This window comes from Lissotriton vulgaris, chromosome 2_1 (genome assembly GCF_964263255.1).
Source record: "Lissotriton vulgaris chromosome 2_1, aLisVul1.2, whole genome shotgun sequence".
NCBI lineage: Eukaryota > Metazoa > Chordata > Amphibia > Caudata > Salamandridae > Lissotriton > Lissotriton vulgaris.
This window is the reverse complement of record NC_141687.1, coordinates 1686728045-1686750431: the sequence shown is the minus strand read 5'-3', so window position 1 is coordinate 1686750431 and position 22387 is coordinate 1686728045. Positions and strand designations below refer to the sequence as shown.

General features: G+C 45.0%; 1 protein-coding gene across 3 annotated transcripts in view; it reads left to right on the top strand.

Annotated features, from left to right (window-relative positions):
• Positions 1–22387, top strand: part of CNKSR1 (connector enhancer of kinase suppressor of Ras 1) — a 344769-nt gene that overhangs the window by 102826 nt on the left and 219556 nt on the right. For all 3 annotated transcript variants that reach the window (XM_086957647.1, XM_086957646.1, XM_086957648.1), the window contains 3 exons: positions 725–793; positions 2358–2486; positions 3368–3456. In XM_086957647.1, the coding sequence (XP_086813773.1) occupies positions 725–793; positions 2358–2486; positions 3368–3456 (287 nt within the window). The remainder of the gene's footprint in view (positions 1–724; positions 794–2357; positions 2487–3367; positions 3457–22387) is intronic.

Below are 22387 nucleotides of genomic sequence, written 5' to 3'. Positions count from 1 at the left end.
GGCACATTGTGGATTCTGTGCACTCGCCTCAGTTGGACCCGCACTGCTGACCGTGCTGTCTTACAGGGAGTACATCTATACTGAAAATGTCTCACACTTTCCAAGATTGCAGAGTTGAAAATTAAAATTTGGGTTCAGAAAGAGTGTAAACCCCATTACAATAACATAAGCAAAGCAGATGTTTATGAGAATGACGTTGATTATGCTTGTTATGACTCCCTGATTAATCCTGGGAATCTCCAGTAGAACTGGAAAGTGCGCCTGTCTGTGTCAGTTGTTGCAGTGGGGTGTTTATGAAGTGGAATCTGGGATTTGGAAAAACACCAATTGTTCATTAATGTTTGTCACACGAGAGGTGAAATGCTTGTTTTGCGAAGTTAATTCATGAGCCACCTCCCATCCACTTCGCAAATCCAATGTGTCTCTTGGAGTAGATAAAGGATTCCTTTATTCCTGACTTAACTACATTCTAAAGTAATACCAAGTCTTCCCTTTTCCTTTAAGTTGTATGCCGTGGAGAGGAATAGTTATGCAGGGTCTTGCATGTGAGGGATGGTTCAGTTTTGAATATTTTCCCGAGAGTTGTATTTTCACTAAGTGTCTCCTATTAAAAAATGGGAAGAAGTGACCATCAAACAGTCTTTTGCTTTAGTCTCGGCTGGGTTTGGCAAGCACTTTGATAATTTTGTTATTGAGAGTACTGATCTCCTTGTCTTTTGTCTAGTCTCCAGCAGGACACAGTGCAAAGGTCCTTCCAGGGGATGAAATTATTCAAGTTAACGGACAGGTGGTGGTAAGTACCTGGCACAACTGTTTCATATCCTTCCTCATCCTTTCTTGCACATTAGTATTCTATTTTACACTTTTATCAGCATGTTAACCAAAGTAGATAAAAGGCCAGGATTGGTGCTACAAAAGTCCCATCGCTCCGATCCAAGCAAGGAAATGGCCCAGTAACCCACTAGTTGCATTGTAAAAGACATCCATAAATGAGTCAATGGGCCTGACAGATTTTTGGGTCCTGGTGCCACTGCACACCTATTTCAAGATATGTCCCTCAGCCTCATTATCCTAAACTGGGCAAAAGAGGCTAGATTCTTGTATTCTAATAGTTAACTTGTAAAATAAGTGGGAATGCCAGCTATTTGCCTTAAATAGCCAGTGTGATATTAGATCAAATACAAAAAAATGCAACAACACAAAAATGTCTTTGAAGAACAGGATGAGACGGAATTCCTGTGATTGCAATAGGCGGTATAGGTTCATTTGGATCGCAGTATTGAGATTGGGTCACAGTGATGTTTTGGAAGAGGCTGGCAAGATAAAACCATTTAGATGCCTTAGAATATTTGATAGAAATTGAATCACATTGTCACCGTTTACAAGCCCAGAAGTGCAGGAAGTTATTGCATCCAAGTGATGTCTTAGAGCTGCAGTCAATTCGATCACTGTGACATCTTGCAAGTACAGGCCCAGAAGGGGTGTCAAAGAGATAATGAGATTGAATAACAATTCGTCTTAAGAGATGGATGAGACTGGATTAATTTGATGGTCTTAGAGGAGCAGTGAACGTCTAGAGTCCAACAAGAAGTGCAATGTGAGATTCGTCCAATGAGTGCCCATGAGAATTGTGGATCTGTTGAGTTCTTAGAAGAGTGGGATGGGATGATCCATGTGATGATTTTTGAAGAGCAGTTTGATCCTGTGATCTGTCAGCATGTACTGTTGTGGATGGCCTCAGGTCTCTTAAAAAGAGGCCCCAGTAAGTCACACTTCCGATAGGAGCTCTTTGACCTCCGTTTGAACAGGGTGAGATTTAATCCCAGTGACTTAGAATATCAGGGAAAAAGTAAACATGAATAATGGTCTTAAAAGAGAAGTGGAATACAATATGGCATTAAGGGCTTTAGATAAAAATGGAGCAATCAGATTGCAGTCAAATTTAAGGGTGCTGGGCGGATCCCCGTTGTCCCATCTGATGGGAAATTGTGGAAGAAGAATCTCAGGAAGACTCTGAATTAATTGAAATGACATTCCGTTTTTGTATCTGGATGAGTGTAGATATCAGTTTACTTTTTTTCAAAGAGAGGCTGATTGTGGACTACAGATATTTTATTCCGTAGTTATATCAGAAGGGCTCAGATCCTAGAGATTTTATTCTTGCTCTTTTCTGAGATTTGATCTTACTGACGGAGAATTAAAGGAAAGCATAACGTTTGGATTCTAATCTAACCTCAGAGGGAAAGCAGAAACCAAGTGATTTTTGACATTGTACCACAGTAGGAACATAAAACAAGAGTAGCTTGGTCAACCAACCTTTCAGAAATGTTAAGTTTTGGATGTTGCTCCTTCTTTAGGTTGGCTGGTCTCGCATGAACCTCGTCAAGAAGCTGCTGGAGAGGTCGAGTGGGGTGACGCTTGTGTTGAAGAAAGTGACACTTTCCTCCTCTGATCAGCCCAGCTCCCCAACATCTCCGCGGAAGCAGGTACCAATTAAATAAGATACAGGGTTCCTTTTCTATTATTTCAGTCAACCAGCAAGGCCATTGTAACCAAGAAGCATCTGTCTGAGGTGAGTGAGGACATTAGCAACAAAAATATTTGCTGGAAATAAGCAGTAGGTGTTGAAGTGCACTACCTTTGGATGAGCTAAGGTTGGGTTGCCATTACTGTTATAGTGTCACAACACAGGGGTATCTAGGTATGCCTTTCTGGATGATTCTATGAATTAGGGCAGAATATCTGGCAAACACAAATGGCTTCCTTTGAAAGGGGATACAATATTGCCTAAGATTTCCTGTATCCCACACTCAGAAGTAGAGAAATATGATTCAGTGATGTATTCCTGTATGTCTCTCATGAGCAATAGGAATGTGATCCCTGAAGTGATATCAGGTGAGGTGGGAACAATGTGCACCTTTATAGTGAGAGGGAGAATGGATATATATATATATATGTTATCTCCTCTGATGAAGGGTTTTGAGTAGTTGGATAGTGAGTTGTCCGCTTCCCTGCACAGTGCCCCCATGATACCTTTTATTAGTGGTCAGAGTAATGAAAGAGCAACCATTTTGCAGTCTTCACGGAAAATGCCATAGGTAAAGAAGATGTAGGGAAATTCTGCTGTTTGCTCTGAGCCCAGAGGTCTGGATTCAATACTGACCAAATTATGTCATCTACAAAGTTCTCATCCTTTCTCGGTGTGTCTTTTCCTCAGTCTGTTGGAATTGGGACACATTTAAACTGGCTAACTGTCGGTATTTAGTGACATAGGAATAACTGGATGTTTACATTAATTGCTTCCTGTTTCTTGCACAGTTTGCCCAGAAAATGCCTTGATTTTTTTTAACTATGTTTACATTTGTAGGTATTTACGGACAGCTGTGCTAGTCCTGCGGCAGCTTCTAATTTTCAGAATGACGAATCGCCCAAAATCTCTATCATTGCATCCCCGAGGTGAGGGCTGAGCTAACGGTCCACGGGTAAATAAGTATAAATTACTGGCTGCACATCGTGTGGGTGGTTATGCTCTAAATCTTTCTCGGCGTTTAGTATTTGCAGTTTAAACATTTTTATTACCCTATGTAGATGGAAAAATAGTTCGCAAATGTGTTGACTTTTTTTTTTAATGCATTTAGTTATTGTCTTGTTTATTTGAAACCCCTTAGAAGGGAGTAGAAAGATTCTAGCGCCTATTTCCCATGGTGGTTTAAGTTAGGATTTAAGGGTTACTTGTTATCTACCTATACTATCAAAGCCTGGTAATCTTCTGTGTTAAAATGTTCTTCCAGTGTCCAAAGAAACAAGATCCAGATAAAGGTAAATGTGATTAGAGGGAGGAGGTAAAGCTTGAAGTTGAGGGTAGAAAAATAATAGATTCGGAAAAATGTATTTAATTTAGTGTGGATCCCAAAAAGTGTGATCTGGTTTGCCATTCTTGAAATATAAAGTTGATCATGGGTTTCTCCAGTTAGAAACCTCTATATCAATGTTGGCTGTTAGTGGATTGTTCGCCTATGTTTGGTCAAACCGATATAGTGAGAGGCATTTTTTTAAGTTAAGTCTACTGTTTTTATTTGGTTTGCTCCATAATGATGATTTATACTTATTGTCTGTGATTCTTATATTGGAAAATACTGATGGGGCGGGAATGTCCCTTTCTTGATATAGAGGTATGTACCACTGCCCTGAGCAACCAGACTGCATGTGAAACTGGTATTTATTTTGTTAGCCTTGCTAGCAAGCTATAATAGAGTGCATTCCGAGGCCTTGTCCTCTCCATGTTCAGCCAAGGTCCCATAAAGCTTTTGGAGTCCTAGAGGGGGCTCAACAACCTTGCCCTCTGGGTCTAAAGTCCATGTCCAGAGTTATTAGCATAAAGAGATAACATTTCCCCGTGTTTAAGGGAGGGAGAAGTGTGGCTTACTGGCCCCATTATTTTAAAGTTTCACTGAAATGTTATGCCCAGACCTCTGCACTGACATTCAATGTGTGTGTCAAGAGCATGTGTGTATGGTAGATAGTGTGCAAGGTGAATGTAGGGCACATGTGTGATAGCCAGACTCTGTGCTTTGCGAGTATGATTGCTGGGACAAGTTGGATCCATTTGGTGTGGCCACTGGTTAAACATGGAACAAGATGGTGCTGGAAAAATCTTTCACACTCGGTGGTAGAGTACTGCCTACATTCCACTGGCTTGCAACCAAGACAATTAATTGAGGGAGGATGGAGGCATGACTGTCTTTAGAAACCCTATGACGGATTGTTGACTAGATTTTTCTGAGCACTGTCATTTGGTAGATGCTAAAGAAGAGTTTGCAGTTTCTATTAAGGGCCTTGACGTTTCTTGGCAGGGCCTGTTCATTTATCTTCCCTGATTGCTGCTTTTTGACAGGTAGGTGCGAAGAATTTACAATTCATTGTGCTCAAGTTTTCATACTTCTCATAGGAGCTAGAATCATCATTACCTCTTGTGAGAGCTCACCTTGCACATGGTCTGCATCTTCACTTAAGCCAGAAAATGACGTTTGAAAGGGAGCCACCTCAACCTAGTTTGACAGCCTTAGATATGGGATCCACACCTGTTCTAGGAAAAAAGTGCTCCACGGACTACTTGAAGCAGTGCTGTGAGACCACGGCTGGTGTCTGCATTACGTTATTCTCCAAGTGATGACGAGACATCATCTGCAGTTTGCACAACTTGCAAAAATCTGAGGGTCTGTCTGGCATCAAGAAGCTGCCTGTCTGCTCAGAAAGGGAAGATGAATGACTGATCATACAGCTGCAGAGACTTTCCAAGAGAAGCCCCACTATGTTCCTGGAATGTGGTGCACCTCGAATCAGCCTACTTCCAACAGGAGAACAACTTGCACCAACCAAGATATGAAGAGTCACCCAGTTTTTTGACACATTTTATGTGGTAAACTGCATGAAGAAAATGTGCAACCCAAATCTGCACAGGACTTTCCAACACAGCATAGGCAGAGGAATTTGCGCTGCCACTACCCAAAGTGCCGCATAGTCTGAGAAATCCCCTGCCCCATCACTGCCTAGGCGAACACGTGCCCCATGTCATGGAGGCTGCAACTACCAAGGACAAAGCACCCATCGAGCCGGCCTTCAGCGGAGTAATCTTGCACTACTTTCGAGGATTCCTCTAGCGTAAACCTTGCAAGCAAGCAGATTTTATCTGCTACAGCTGCATCCACTTCCAACAGATAATGCACATCATAGAAACAAAAGACTGAGACTCTATGTTGAACATAAAGAGTAGACTGCAGTAAAGTGAAATAATGTTGCCGGCATAAACTCTTTTTACTCGATCACCTGAACTGGCCTATGGTTACTTAAACATGGTGATAGCTTAATGAACTCATACCTGTACCAGCTGTTGCCTATGTCTTATCTTCATTAGAAAGAACAATCTTGTATGGCCCAATAGATACTGGGAAGAGAGCATTAGAGGTGGAGCTGTGCTTAACGGAAACCTTTGGTTGGAAATATTGAACATTCACTGAACCCCCATGAGTATGGCTGGTATTTCATTTTGCTGTGGCATTAAGTATTATGTTCGAGGCATGTGAGCTGTAGATCACATGCTGTGCATAGCCTGCCATCTAGTTTTGGGTCTGGATGTTTGCTCTTTGTTTCTTCGAAGAAGTCTTTTTCCAGTCACGAGGTAGGTGACGACTCCTTTCGGTAATAGTGCGCATGGGCATTTACTCCATTGTTCGTTTTTCTCAGGCATCGAGTTCGGACGTGAATTACTGCGCTCCGGTTCGACACAGTTCCTTAGTTTCCCCTCCGTGCGCAAGACATTCACCCTTGACGGTATTATTTCCAATTGCGTTTCCCATTCAATCGCGTACTGTATTTACTTATTAAAACTATCTTTTGATTGGAAAGCTCGTGTAAGGACATTGGGCCTACCCACGTCGGGCTGCCCCATAGTCGATGGAACAAACCCCCTTCAAATTCTGCCCTCTGTGTCACACGAAATAACCACACACTGACTCACATTAACCTGTGTTTGTCTCCCGAACACCGAGAACAGGACTGCTATGCGTGCCAGCCTTTCCGCTCCAAGAAAACACTTCATAACCATCGGGATACACGTCTTCACATGAAGAGCCAGCACACAAGCTCCATTCCAGACATCTTTGGTTAACAGTCGGGACAAAGAGGCTGGGTAGGCCATTGGAGGGAGAGAGAGCGAGAGAAAGAGAGAGAGAGGGAGGGAAGGAGAGGAGAGGAGGAGGAGGAGGATCCAACTCCACATAAAAAGAAGGCTCCGGTCCAACACGCGCCGTTTGGCCCTGGTCGGCACTGAAGCCTACTAAAAAGCCTTCCGGCTGTGAAAAGACTCACCCCAAATCGAGATCCGAGACCTTCGGGGTCAAAACACAAGTCCGGCTCTGACCCTCACCATTCGGCACTGAAACACACTTCAGATCCGAAGGCACGAACACCTAAGACTCCGGCACCAATACGTTTGACAATGAAACAGTCAGATGTGCCGAAATCACGAAAAAAACAGTTTTGATGCTCCGATTGACAATACGGATATGAAACAGAAAGTGTTATAACTTCATCCATAAACTGGAAACCTCACCACTAAAGTGACTTTAAAAAGAAATACTGATACAGAAAAAGGTCACATTACTTTGAAGAAGATAACTGTTGGAACAAACCCATCACCTCCTCCTCTTTCTCTTCCATCACCTCCTTCCCCTCATTTTCAACCAATTTCACCTGAGCCGTCACCACCACATACAACTGACAACCAGGATGATAGGAATGGCTATGGGGATGTGTATGATGATCAGCCACTACAAGACCCTTGGCAAGATTACAACATCAATTCGCCCTCAAACAATGATCCCGACTTGTACCCTAAGAAGCCCTCTCCACCAGATGACAATGTAGGCTACATTGAATTACTGGGTAGAGCTGCCAACTACCATGGGGTGCTAGTACATAAAGAATCCCTAGAAGAGGATTTCCTCTTTGAAACCATTAGCAGCCCGCAAAATACATCACAAACACTACCCATGCTCAAAGGGATTATCAGGCATGTAGTTGACATTGAAACCAATATATATAAGGGTACAATTACCATTAGACTCCATGGTTGTGTCAAATGTAAGGAAAAGTACCAACTTCCAAACTATAGGAAATGCTCACCCTCAGAGAAAGTATCCGATGCTTAAGGGAAAAATGTGGCCGCTCAGGCAACAAACTTGTGGCGTATCTCTAACACTCTGGCATTGCTAGCACAATACGACCATGCACACTGGGACGAGATGGGGCAATTAATCCAATTATTCCCCCAGGAACATACATCTAAAGCACAAGACCTGGTGCATGAAGGACAACTTGTTTCTAACAATACAATTAGATGCTTGCTAGATGCTGCCGACACTGCTGCTAGAGCTGTATATACCAGCGTCCTTTTAAGGAGACTTGCCTGTCTCCGCTTAACTGGGTTCAAACCCGAAGTATAAACCTCCATATTAAATAAACCCTTTGATAAGGAACACCTATTTGGCCCAGTGGTAGATTCTAGTAGAAAAGATGAAGACAGACACTGAAATGGCCAAATCCATGGGAGCCCTCTAACAACATAAAGCTGTGGTTCCTTTCGGTGCTCTTTCTACAGCGGAGGCTCCAAAAATACCTCCTTGGACACCACCTCCAACTTCAAGGGCAATAACCAATCCTCTCCCTCTGGGGGTTACTTCAGAGGGGACAAAGGCAGGGGTAAGGATTCAAACATAAGCACCTCCCCCTCCAATACAAAACAGTGACTTGCCTACACTTCCCCCCCGACCACTTAACACCTGTCAGAGGAAGACTTTCAGATTTTCTACCAATCTGGCAGTCAATAGAGACAATTGGGTACTACAAATTATCTGTTCTGGTTACTCCCTGGAGTTCATCAAGACTCCTCCAAACATTCCACCAAAGTCACACAAACTTTCACCAGATCACCTACACCTCCTCAAACAAGAGGTGCAGTCTCTCCTTCTAAAAGGGGCTATAGAACCCGTACCACCACAACATCACTGGTCTGGTGCGTGCTCTTTTTACTTCCTAATACTCCAAAAAGATGGTTCTCTCAGAACAATATTAGATCTTGGAGAACTCAATCTTTACATTCAGTCAGATAATTTCCATATGGTAACACTTCAACAAGTACTACCTCTTCTAAATAAAGGCGACTTTCTGTCTACTCTAGATTTAAGATGTCTATTTTCATGTTCCAGTCCACCCCGGTCATCGCAAATTCCTCAGGTTTGTGGTAGCAGGTCAACACTTCCAATTCAAGGTACTCCCGTTCGGAGTCACCACTGCCCCCAGAGTCTTCACAAAGTGTATGGCGGTAGTAGCCGATCACCTGAGCAGACCGAGCAAACACGTCTTCCCATACTTGGATGACTGGCTCATCAAAGCCAGTATGTACCAGCAATGTCTTCAGTACACTTTCAGAACAATTCAGTTACTACATCAACTAGGGTTTACAATCCATGTGATAAAATCACATCTCCAACCAGTCAATACTCAGGACTACTTAGGAGCCACGCTAGAAACTCAAAAAGCTCTGGCGTTTCCCTGCACAGCCAGAATTCGTAATATTCAGGCTTTAGTTCTCCAGTTACAACCCAGTCATTGGCTTCCAGCTCAGGTTTATATGCAACTGCTGGGAATGATAGCATCTTGCATCGTAATCGTCCCACATGCCAGGCTGCAGGTGCGTCCACTTCAAGAATGCTTAGTCATTCACTGCAATCAGTCACAGGGTCTATTAACTGATCTAGTGTTAGTAAGCGGCCGTACTCCTCCCTCTTTGCAGTGGTGGAACAGACAAAAGTTGTCAAAATGACAGCCTTTCATAGACCCGGTTCCACAGATAGTACTGACAACCGACGCCTCCCTCACTGGCTGGGAAGTTCATCTCCAACAACACACAGTGCAAGGCCAGTAGAGCCAACAGCAGAAGTTGCTCCACATCAATCATTTAGAATTACTTGCAATCTTTCTAGCTCTCAAGGCGTTGCAGACTCACTTGGAGGGCAAACTTGCCTTGGTTTGTACAGTCAACATGACAGCTATATATTTGAAAGAAACACGTTAGTTATATATTCCTTACCTTAGAATTACCCCCAGGTGTCAGACTGGATCTGGAAAGATTTTTCCTGAGCAGTACCTCTGCGTGTCGGAAGGTGGCGTCGCTCGGTTCCGCGTTCGTCGTCGTGGTCGCCTGGGTGACGTCGCAGCAGCTACTTAGAAGCCGCCCTCGCGCGCTGATGGCAGTTCTTTCTTTTTCCGCACTACCCAGCGCAGATCTGGGAAGAGCGGTACCTCAGTAATTTTTTGACTGTTTTTCTCGCCTTTTGTCGGTCATGTTTCGAGACTCCGAACAGGTGCACAAGGGATCCCCGGTTTTAAGGCCTGCGGTTCCTGTACCCGATTTATGTCAGTGACTGATCCACACCGCGTGTGCCTCTTTTTCCCGGAACGCGACCACAAGTCGTGCTCCGACTGTTAGTTGTTGACGCTGAAGGCTTTTCATGAGCGGTCCCAAAAGCTGCTTTAATGACGACAGTCGGCTCCGCGCCGTTCGAAATCTCGGTCGAGAGGGAGCCACCATCATTCCGACTCGAAGTCTTCGCACTCTGGGTCGGGCAAGTCGAAGCATAAGAAGAAGTCGAAGAAGCATTGTTGCTCTTTGACTTCTACTAGTCGGCCGGCCGACCCGACGCGCGAGTGGTGCTACTCCCGCGGCTTTGCGCGTGGAGCCTGAAGGGTCGACTCCGAGCTTTCCTCCCTTTCCGGAACCCGGAGCGACCCCCGCCCAGCTTCGTATGTTCTACGAGGGGATGCATGCCCTCTTTGGGCGGACCAACCCTGCCGACATACCTTCGGGCCCCGTGGAATTGTTTGGGGGGGCCTAGGTCTTCGCTTCCGTCTGCACCATTACCGTGCTTGACGCCAGCCGACCAACCGGTCGGAGTCGGCCCCAGCCTTCTTCCTAACATGGACACGGAGCCAGACCGGAGTCGCCCGATGCCGTATCCGGTGCCAGGTGGGGTTTTCATGCCCCTGTTCACTCCTGGGGTCCCTTTCCAACAACAGTGGCACCCAGAGGAAGATGAGGAGGACTGGGAGGGGTCAGGTGACCCTTTAACTGACCAGCTAGATGCAGAACAGGACTGGCGAGAGGAACTGGGGGATGGCAATGATCTTGACACTTCACCCTCCTTGGCAGTTGTCTCCTACCGTGGCTATGGAAGAGGGAACGCCATACGCTGTGGTGTTGTGTAGCGTGGCCGAGGCTCTCAACCTTGAGCTTCCTACGGTGGCTGTCAGGACTAACCTCCTGACTGAGGTGCTTCAACCAGCGGCAAGCTCTTTGGAGCCCCTGCTTCTGTTTAATGAGGCCCTCACCAACGTTATTTTGGGCACTTGGTCCAGGGCCAACAGAGGGGCTCCCGTGGACAGGATGACCGTCTAAAGCCACTGCCCGGCTCCAGGCGACCCCACTTTCCTCTCCTAACACCCCGCCCCACCCGGTCCAAGCCTCCACCTCCAAAAGCGCCTTCCCTACCGCTCCACATGAAAGAGAATCCAAGAAGCTGTACCATCTTGAGAAGAAACTTTTCTCTTCCGCCATCTTAGGACTGCGGTCCGTAAACACCGCAGGTGTCTTTGGCAGTGTGGGATACGGTGGCGTAAGAGCTGCCTCCGTGTCCGGAGGAAGCCCGGGCAGTTCTCTCCCAGGCTGTCGCCGCCGGGAGAGATGCAGCCAAGTTTATGATCTGTTGTGGGCTGGACACTGCCGACTTTCTGGGCAGGACCATTTCAACGTCGGTAGCGCTACACCTGGATGAGGTCCACTGGCTTTTCAGGGGTTGACCAGAACACCTTGATGACATGCCCTTGGATGGCTGTCGCCTTTTTAGTGACAAAGCTGACAATGCCTTAGAGCACTTCAATGACTCACGGGCTATGGCCAAGTCCTAGGGCCTCTCCTCCCATCTGGTGCAGTGTGCTTTTCGCCCCTTTCTTGGCTATGGAAGGGGTGCCCCGCTACTTCCCAGCCAGGGCCACCGGCTACCATATATTCGTGCAGTCGGGGACGTAGGAACCAACGCCGTGGTTCAGGGGGCGAGTTGGCGGGCCAGCCCACCAACCCCCTCTGCCGCAGCCTCCAAACCCTCCTAGTCCGACCTTATAGGCCCATCAAACGCCAGTGGGCGGCTTGATTCTCCATCACCTCTCCCACTGGCGCACCTTCACTTCGGACAGGTGGGTTTTGCAAATAGTCCAAGGGGCTACTCTCTCCCCTTCGAGACTACCCCTCCAGCCATGCCTCCGCAATACCACCGCATGTCGGAGGATCATCTGGCCTTTCTCCAGCAGGCAGTTACAGCTCTCTTGGCCAGGTGAGCCATGGAGCGCGTTCCTGTCCCAGAAGTAGGTCGTGGTTGTTACTCGCACTACTTTCTGGTTCCCAAGAAGGACAAGGGCCTGTGTCCTATCCTGGACCTCATGGACGTCAATCGCTTCCTCTGGAAGGAGAAGTTCAAGATGTTGACGCTTGCTCAGGTCTTTTCTGCCCTCGTCCCTCAAGACTGGATGGTACTGTTGGATTTGCAGGACTCTTATTTCCATATCCCCGTCCTGCAAGCCCACTGGCATTACCTGCGGTTCACGGTGGGCGACTAGCATTTTCAATTCACCGTGCTCCCCTTTGGCCTCACCAGCGCCCCTCGGGTGTTCAAAAAAGCGATGGCGGTGGTCGCAGCTCATCTGCACAGATCAGGGGTTTCATCTTTCCCTATCTAGACGACTGGCTGTTGAAGGCAGGCTCGCCCCAGGCAGTCATTGCCCACCTCCAGACGACGGCCAACCTCCTGCATATGCTGGGGTTCTCCATCAATGTGCCAAAGTCGCACCTGATTCCCTCTTAGAAGCTCCTCTTCATCGGAGCGGTTCTGGACACGACACAGTTTCGGGTCTATCCTCCCGAACAGTGAGCTGAGCTGTCTGAACTGGGATTTTCGGGCTATGATTCCAATCTTTCAGCCTCTGTCCCGGGTTACGGTCAGATTGACCTCTGAGGCTGCTGGGTCTCATGGCTTCCTGCATCCTGCTGATCGATCATGCCAGGTGGCATATGCAGGCTCTGCAGTGGGACCTGAAGTTCCAGTGGGCGCAGCATCTGGGAAATCTCTCCCATTGCGTCCAGATTTCCGAGGGCACTGCTCGACCACTGCATTGGTGGCTTACGAACCAGGATTGGGTCAATGGCAGATCCCTCTCCCTTCCCCAACCAGACCACACTGTGGTGACGGATGCCTCCCTTCTGGGATGGGGCAGCCACATGGGAGAGGCCGAGATTAGAGGCCTTTGGTGTCCGACGGAGTCAGGGCTTCACATCCACATTCTGGAGCTCTGAGCGGTTTGTCTTGCACTGAAGGCCTTCCTTCCCTTTGTCCGGGGAAGAGTAGTGCAGGTGTTCACAGACAACACCACTGCCATGTGGTATTGCAACAAACAGGGCGGGTGGAACATCAAGGCATTTCCTTGGTTCAACACCTGGCAAGTTCTCTGAACACCGGGGCGGATGAACTCAGCCGCAGGTGCATGATGGTGGGTGGTAGGGCCTTTCCATGAGTTGTGGAACAAGCTGTATTGGCCCAAAAGGGCTCTGTGGTGTGTGGTGAGTATGGTGATTGTTTGAATGAAGACGGAGTGATTGTGATAGTTTGATTGTAAATGTTGTGGGAGTAATGGAAATTAGTAATGTTTTGAAGGGGTCTGTTATATGTTTTTTTTGATGTATTGTATGTATTAGTATGTTCCCTGTATGTTTTTTGCAAATAAGGAAGTATTCTTTGAATACTGAAAATAAAGGCTATTAATGAGCTTTTGGATGCATGGTTTGAGTATCTTTGCACCATTCATTCAATTGTTTGAAATTTCCATCAGTACTGGCATTCTGGATGTTGTTTTGGTTTAGAGGACTCAGCCTTACTGATTAGTCATGCCCGTCACTGGTATATATATAGTCTACGCACAGCATGTGATCTACAGCTCACATGCCTTGAACGTATAATGTTACTTACCCAGTAAGTAAATCAAAACGTGCTCCTAGTGGCTCATTATTTGCATCCCCTTCAGGCACACAGGCTTAGGTTCCTCCCAAAATTGAGGACTCCACAAGTTTGATTGAATTGAGTAAATCTTAACTTTTTATTCGCAGTTATTCATAAATGAAATTTATTAGTCATTCCATTATTGTAGAATATTTCATTCCTTCATGACATCACAAAATCTTTACTGGCTCCAATGCATTTCGGGTATTAATAAGCCCTTCCTCAGGGAGCATCAATATGTTTAGTAGATGGCTGCCTCGAGTTCCATGTGAGTCTATTGAAATCCGAGGAATCGAAGTCTGTGTGCCTGAAGGGGATGCAACTAATGAGCCATTAGGAGCGCGTTTTGATTTTCTTATGTATGACATCTGAGACAGAAGATGCCACCCTTGGAGCACCGCAAAATAAGTTTATTTTTATTGAAATCATCCAACAAAAAGATCAACAGGACTAGTAGGCTGTGCATCAGTTTCTAAATTTCGAACTTACCCAGTAAGCACATGCCCCCACCCACTTCCCCGGATGCCTGTAATTGCTGTAGTTCTCTATTAATTTACATACATTACCATGAACATTTCTATTCTTTACTATTACTCCATTCCCACCCTCTGCGGGAAAACAATCTAACAATGGAGTCGATGCCCATGCGCACTGTCAACGAAAGGAGGGGTCACCTATCCCTTGACTGGAAAAAACATATTCAAAGAAAACTAAGTGCAAACATCCGGACCCAACACTAGATGGCGGGCTGTGCACAGCTTGTGAATGTAAAGCTCTACATGCCAAGAACAGAGATTGTACATCTGTGTGTGGACGGCAAGGCTAATGTGGAAATGTTTGTAAGCTTTGAGAATGCTTGCGGAATGCAGTTTTTGAATGTGTTTAAGGAAGCAGCTTCAATGAGTTACTTGCATATGTAAGGTACGGCAGTCATTGGGAAAATAGCTATAGGTGATCAAATGGTCTATGAGTGAATGTAGGAAGCTCCAATCAGACAATTTGGGCTGAAGCCAGCTAGGTATGTTCAGAGATTGAAAGAAATCAAAAGAGCGGATGGTGTTTCATTTGAGACTTGAATTCATCGTGTATTGCGTGATTGGGTGTTGTGTAGTTGGAATGGGTGGGTTGAAGGGATGGAAGTTATGGATCCAATATTTATGATAATTTAGTAGGTCAGCGACTTGGTAGACCCAATTAGATGACCAAGACTGATAAGCTGGTGGACCAGCTGGGTGCTGCTCACTTCTTGAGTACCTTCGGTCTGACTAGTGGTTATTGGCAGAGCTCATTGGTGCTTAGGTTCGAGAAGTGAGGAAATATACATTTTATGGTCAAGAAATGTTCCCTAACGTGTACCCCACCGTCTCCATGTACGAACTTAAAGTGCATGTAACTTCCCTCCTGTGCCAGCTATGAAGACGCAAACACATTTGCGTCCAACGTTAACATGTCCTCTTTCAGACCCACCCTGAACGGGTTGAATAGTCAGTTTCTAAGTATGCCTTGCCAACGTCTTTTTGTGGTGTACTTTACACGTTTTTCCAGCCCAGGCGAAGTAGGCCCGGAATTCTGCCATCGAGCCTTTTCCTGCCTTCAGATTCTGAAATGCCTCAGCCCGGGCCGGCCCCTGTACCCGTGACCTCTGCCTTACTCCCTGCGCGGCTCACGGCGCTTAGCTCAGCCTGTTGCCTGCCAAGACTGTATTCAACCTTCGAATTATCTGTTCCGCTCCTCAAAAATACATTCCTGCCTACTAGTTTAAGTAAACATCCTTCCAGCTGCAGAGCAAAGGGCCCAGCCTCACTGTCTCCGTCCAAGTAATTCATAGTCTCTGTTACCATGATAGGCCCATGCCCCCTCGCATCTCATGCAGACACCTAGACGCTTATACACGCACTCACAGTCAGTATAGAATAGCCTCTGTCCGAGAGACCTTTTTCCTTCTAGATAATATGGTTCCCAAACATCAGATACCAGATATGATATAGGAACGAGTTGATCTGACATGCCAGACTTCTGTCTCTTTCCTCTAGTGTAAATGTCAAGTCCCCTGCACCCTCCAACTTTACGTCAATCACACGTTATGCAGCTGCGCGCGCATCCTAGCTACCGATTCCTGCTGACTCTGCACTATTCTGTCATAGAGCCACCCACTTCTGACGCTTACATGTGACGTTTCTAGAACACACCTCTGTACACACCTCTGTACACGCCTTAGTTCACGCCTTCTGATTACGTATTGCTAACACGTGTGTATCTTTATCTTGTCTCTCTCAGCTGTTACGCCTTCTGCATTGACTTCTATTGTGTATAATAAGTATAAAAGTAATGTAATGTCAATAAAGTATGCTCTATCCCTTCCTGCACCCCAGTGGTGGCAGGAACCCGATATCCGGTACCTGACCCATTCCTTTTTAAGGAATAAAACCCCTAAGAACTCTAACACCACGGACTCTGCGTCTTTCTTTCCGATTGAGTTATTTTTGTTTAAGTACTTACCTGCATAGAAATGAAGACGGTAAATCAAATATTTACCACATTATTCTGGCGCCCGAATAGGGACCCCTCCCCCACCCCACGCGCCGGTTGGTGCGTTGCAGCCTTGGTCCCCTGCCACGGTCGTGACGGACCCTACGCGTACCCGCAGGATTTCCTGTATCTCCCTCAGGCCTACGGAGGTGACGGAGACTGCGATCAGCACCCAGACTGTAGTGTAGTTCCTAGTTTACCACTAGGCCCTGCGCATTGGAATAACATAAACAGTAGTATCGACTTGGAACTGCGGATATTCCAGGCCTCCACTGACTATGCTAAACTTAATTAGGTTGTGTTACCAACTAGCTCAGAGGTCACTGGAAACTTTCTTCTCTGCATAGGAAGTGATCAGCTTCCCTGGCACAGACAAGAAGGGATTCAGTTTTCCAACAACCGTGCAACATGACAACTTTGCTCCTCAGATCAAGAGTCAATCTCTAGGGTCGTGTGAAACAATAGACCGGTATTTCACTCAGTCAGTCTAGTGCAGTTTACTTTCACGAGATGGAGAGAACAGAGAGACAGGCGTTTGTCAATAAAGGGTTAACATTTATTGAACAGTCTTTCTTCTCGTACAAGAGAAATGTATTGCCACAATTGCAATGACTGTTATTATAAAAAGTACGTACAGTAAGATAAGTATTGCGAAATAGAACTGTAAAAGCATTGGTATGGTTTCTTAGCCATACAATGGTTTAAAAGTAATAAACATATATACAGTCATATATACATTAGGCTAACATACTCAACTGGTGCTTCTAACTAAGCCTACCCCAGTGTGCCTGACCTAAGCCTAACACGTGAAAAGGGTAGTAAGTAAGTAGCTTAAGTTAAGTTGGTTTTGCCAAGGTTTGTTTCAAGAATTCTCGTCTAAGGGTTTAGTCAACACCATACCTCTGAATAGAATGATGGAGGATTGGTATCTCCTTCAGGGGTCTCTCTCGATATCCCAGTCACCCGTGAGGGTAAACCGGAAGCGCCGGGACTGGATTTCTCTGCACGAGAAAGGCAGCGGCTCTCTTCAGCGCGTCGAGGAAGGAGGGGGGACAGCGTCCGCGGGCAGCTGGAATCTGCTGGATGTCTTCGCAGAGGACGGCTGTTCAGCTCCTTAAGCGTACTGCACCATAGTTCGCGCAGTAGCGGCGATAATGGTAATCAGCAGCTTCACCACCACAGGATAGCAGGCTGCAGCGACAGAGTGCTAGTTTTACCAACACAGGGTCATGCAGGCAGCTGGCATCAGCAACAGGCAACGAACATTGCTTAAGGCAACGTTGGTAATATTTATACCTGACAGGTGCCGGGTTTGACGCAAGTTTGCTGGACATAAGACGTCAATTAAAGATGTCACTAGGAAGTGACAGTTATCAGTTGCTCATTAGAGTTCCATTACTAATCAAAACATAGCAAGCGGGGATTTCCAGGTTTGCTAAGTTTTTATCTTGTTGAAGAACTCGGAGTGTTATCTAGGAATATCAGATAGTGACTGCTGCTCTGTCATTGCACTAATTGGTCGCAAAGGAAGTAGCAGAGAGTCATGCTGGAATGTGGCTCTGTTCGTGTGAGGCCAGAGATGACTTTTCAGAAAATCGCACTTTGAACGGTTATGCCAATATAGGGAATAAATGGATTTATAGCCGAATAGGGGCATAAGGTCACAGTATCGATCAGGAACCTAGATAAGCACGCAACACCCACTCCACGGGTTAATGTCCATCAAAATTACTAAAACTAAAGCAATTAGATGCATGTGTAACATTGCCCACCCCAAAATACATAAATGCATTCGAAATAGGCGTACTTGTAATACATGGAATTTAGGTACTGTACGTTATTTAAAGCATAGAAATCATTCAAAAATTATTGCATATGAAATCAATGAACGATTATGCATAAAGAATTACACATGAAGTATCTCTGACAGAAGAAATGCGAGATAAATCATCACATAAAAATGCATTGTAATAACATGTGTGCTAGAGGCTGGTGTTATGTTGTTATGTCTCTAGATGTGTTTAGGAATAGAAGTGTGAAGCTTCTGTTCTCTAAGAATAGTTTTTACGTTAAGCAAAGAATTGTTCGTGCCAAAAAAGGTCAATATTAGAAAAATTGTCCAATTCAAAGAAAATAGATTTCCAAAGCTCTTGGCAGTTTTTGTTGATCAAAACTGAAGGCCGAATTCAGAGTTCATGGGAACACTGTGTGTCGGAAAGCTTCTAAAAGTTATTGTTTCTCTGTGGGTGAGAGCATCGTATCAGACAGGCTCTCAAAGAATTGGTCTACAAATTCAGGTGATAGTTCAACCAAATTAGATAGCGCTGTAACTTGGCAGGTGTGAGAATGATTGCTGTCATCGAAGGCAGGACCAGCAATGCTCACAGAACGTTGTACCTGGATGATGTTGCTTTTGTCACTCGCTCCACTGTTACCACTTGGCTGTAGTACAGGAGTCTCCACAAATGCCGTCATCCGGATTGGTAGCCGCTGGGGACAACACAATGCGTGAGCCGTTATTGGACTGAGCAAAGTATCGACGTCCATTGGTACTGCTGATGGAAGTGAAAGACAGATGTCCAACACGCATTCATCGCCGCAAAGCATACATCGTAGCACAGGTAAAATGCAATTTTGCCATATCGGTCTGAATGAAAGGAACCAGGTCATGTTTAGATCTCTCAGCCTGGCCAATCCGAGGACGTCAGTTATCCTGTCCCTGTAGCGCATTGCTAGGATTGTTTCTTCCATTCCCATGGGAGCTATGTCTGAGCCGAGGCTTGCCATAACGTAGCAGGAGGGTCAAAAATAGAATCCCTGCAACGAGTCCCAAAAATCATGGTATGCCGCCAAAAATGGAGTGCACGAAATTAGGAAAGATTCCCAATATTGCCTGGAAGGGTGTTAGCAGTCCCGTAAAGACTGTCTTAAATATGCCTGGGATGCTTGTTGCACTAGACATGTTAAGGAGTTGGCTGAATATTTCTACGAAATGCACGGGGCAATTTGTTGATAAAAGGTCATGGACTTCAGTAGCCGTCCTTGCGACTAGAAGATCATACGTCTCTTTAGATGACGTTATAGGCACTGTTGTCTGTAAAAGTACAGATTTCACTTTGCTTAATGTATCAATTCGTATAGAATAGAGATTCAGACGAGGCCAGAGGGGAGTCACTATGTCTGGAGGCCCGCTCGGGAACAATGCTTGCATACAGCATTTGACCCTGGACGTAACATGTACTAGATAACTTGTCCCTGGCGCGAGGCCACAACACCTGTGATCCGTTCTAAGAATGTAACTCCCGTTCGCGAGTTGCATAAAGAAGGGCTCTATCTGAGTTGCAGGTGTGACTAGCTGGTGGCATGAAAGGTTGTTTGAATTCCCATCACATGCTCCATGTAAATTAATACCCTGACACAAAAGTATACCGCTTAGTGAATGTTTACAGTTCTCACCACTAAGAAATACATTTTTGTCGCTGTCACTATAGCAAGAATGAGTGTATGGTAATTTCCATTCGGATTTTACATATCCTTTACCCAATTGTTCATACTGGCCAGCAGGTATGTACTCAAGGCACTTTTTAAATCGGAAAGTTGTTATCGGAATTGTGATAATTCCGTGTATTATCCATTCAATGACAGGACTCTCTGACATTGTCAATGGTAATCTCTCGAGTCTTTCGATGCTCAGGATTGTATAGTCTGCTCCTTTCTGTGCCAAACTGATCTGTTTATCAGTAAGGTTAAAACTGGAAAATAATGACGTTGTGTTGATTAAACGCCAAGGCACATAGCCTGAACGAAGGTTTTGCAGCGTCCAGCCTAGTTCTATAATAGAACGTAATTGAGACTGGCCATGTTGTAACATTAGCAAATCTCTGTCTATCACATCAAAGGCAGAGGATACAATATTGTCCAACGAATATATTCTGGAAGACAGAGTCGTTAACCCATTGTCTACCACAGAAAGTGATTTCTCCAAATACGATCAATTTCTCGTATTTTTTCAGCAGTTTCAATTTGCTTTACTTTCCAAGCCTCGTTGTAAGCAGCATAGATACTGGTCGCTATGAAACGCTTTTGACGCTGTTTGCGTGGTCCAAGAATGAAATCGCGCAAATCAGCACCATCTTTTAGTAAAGACAAGTGTTGCTTAATTTCAGCCAGTGTGGATGAAGTTAGCCATTCTAGGCAGAGTTTCCCTACACTGTATGTTGTTATAATCCCTGGATGTTGTCTCTGGGAGTATCTAGGGTCTAATCTGGTCATTTTTAAACCCTGTGTTTTGTTCAGGAATCTATCTTGACAGCTATTTGTGTCTGTAGGCCAGATTAACCACTTTTTCCAATCAGGATGTGTTCTGTTGAAATGTGAAATTTGTGACACGTCTAACTCAATATCTGCGGTTACATTTTCAGGTATTGGCTTTGGTATAGACGGTGTTTTAAGGTCTTTGTTCTTAGCTAGGCCAAGACAAGATGTTTGGTGTATTGTGTCATTTAAAAATAACATTTGTTCTGGTATCATGCAGGATCTAAATAGTGCTTCTATTCCTTGCACCTGCCAATCTTTTGTACCCCAAATTGTTTTCGTTTCAATATTATTTTTCTAATAATCAAAACCAAATGTCATCATTTTGTCATAAAATGCTTCTGAATATATCAATTTAGAATTTGTCAGCATTGTTTTCATTCCTGTTTTATCTAACAGTTTATAATAAAACGTTTGTGCATTACTTGTGTTAAACCCTGAGAAGTATTTGAATTTCTCAAAAAATGCTTTAGAACTGCTTTTAGGTGGTGTAGAACAATGTTCCCATTGATTATACATAAAAACATTTCTAGGCTGTGCAGATTTATGCAAGTAATGATCCCCATAATGGGTGTAACAGAATAACTGCTCATAACTAGATGAACCTTGTAAATAATCATGATCTGTGAATCTAGCTGACATTACTAAATCAGACATCATGTCATTAATACTGTTAAAGTCCCAATCATCAGAGAATGTACTAGGTGTCACAAAGTCACTTAAGGAAACCTTTAGTTGATGAGGATACTTCAGGATTTCGACCGGACCATATATCTCATAGTCTGTTTTCTCCCATACTACCCCACCAGGTATTGGAATTGCTGTGACATTTACTGTTGACAGTTCTCTTTTCTTCACGTGGGATGATCTGTGTGGTTTCAGGACTAGGTTGATGTTCTGACTTGCTGTGTCCATTGTAATATATTTTCCCTCAATGAATTTTCCCAAACACAGTACCATGATGAGCCAAAGCAGGAGGAAAAATACACCTAGACCGAACCAGAACTCTAGCCAAGGGGAAACAAGGTAGATTTCCTTCAGTTGATGAAAGAGTTCCGTTGCTTTTTCTTTAAAAGACTTTTTTATTTCTGGCATCACTTCGGGCTCGTTTTGATCTTCAGAGAAGTTGTCGAAGTTGATGAAATAACCAGAGGCAGTTCTGTCAATTGATGGGATTGTTCTTTCAATCTGTCTCTCGGTAGCACTTTCTGATGCCACATCATTGTAGACTGGTGTTGTTTCTTGACGAACTGTTTCAATCTGTGTTTCAAGAGGCACGAGTTCCATGGCATTATTGCATAGTCCTTCATTGTGCACTGCAGGCTGATCGAATGTGATTAGTCTTTCAGTTTGAACCTCTTGGATTGTTGCAAGTTTGGGTATTCTGTTGTTTCTTGGGAGTCCACTGGGCCTACTGTTGATTATAGGCCACATGCTTGTGGTTTTACCAGATCGATGGACACGACTCTGTTCTCCTTTTTACCAGCAAGGGGCGGTAGCACAACTGATCTTGTTCCGGTGACTGCTAAGACAGGTACTGCTTTTCTGTAAGAAGGCCCAAATTCCTTCTTAACCGCGATCTTTTCTCTGACTAGATCCCCAATCTTTGGAATCCAGACAGGCCTTGCTGGGGCTGTTGCGGGTGGTGCCTCGTCAGTGGTACTTGGCTGTTGCTTTAACTTTATGTTGCTTAATGATTTTCTTGTTTCATTCAGTTCCTGTAAAACAGCCAAACGATCCTTTACATCAAAGTGCGTTGTCTCTTCTTGTACCACTGACATCTGACTATCGAGGTCCTGAACGCGCATTCTAATTCCGAACAATAGTTCGTATGGGCTGAAACCTTTTAGAGAATTTCTTGGCATGTTGTTAAGACTAGTCTG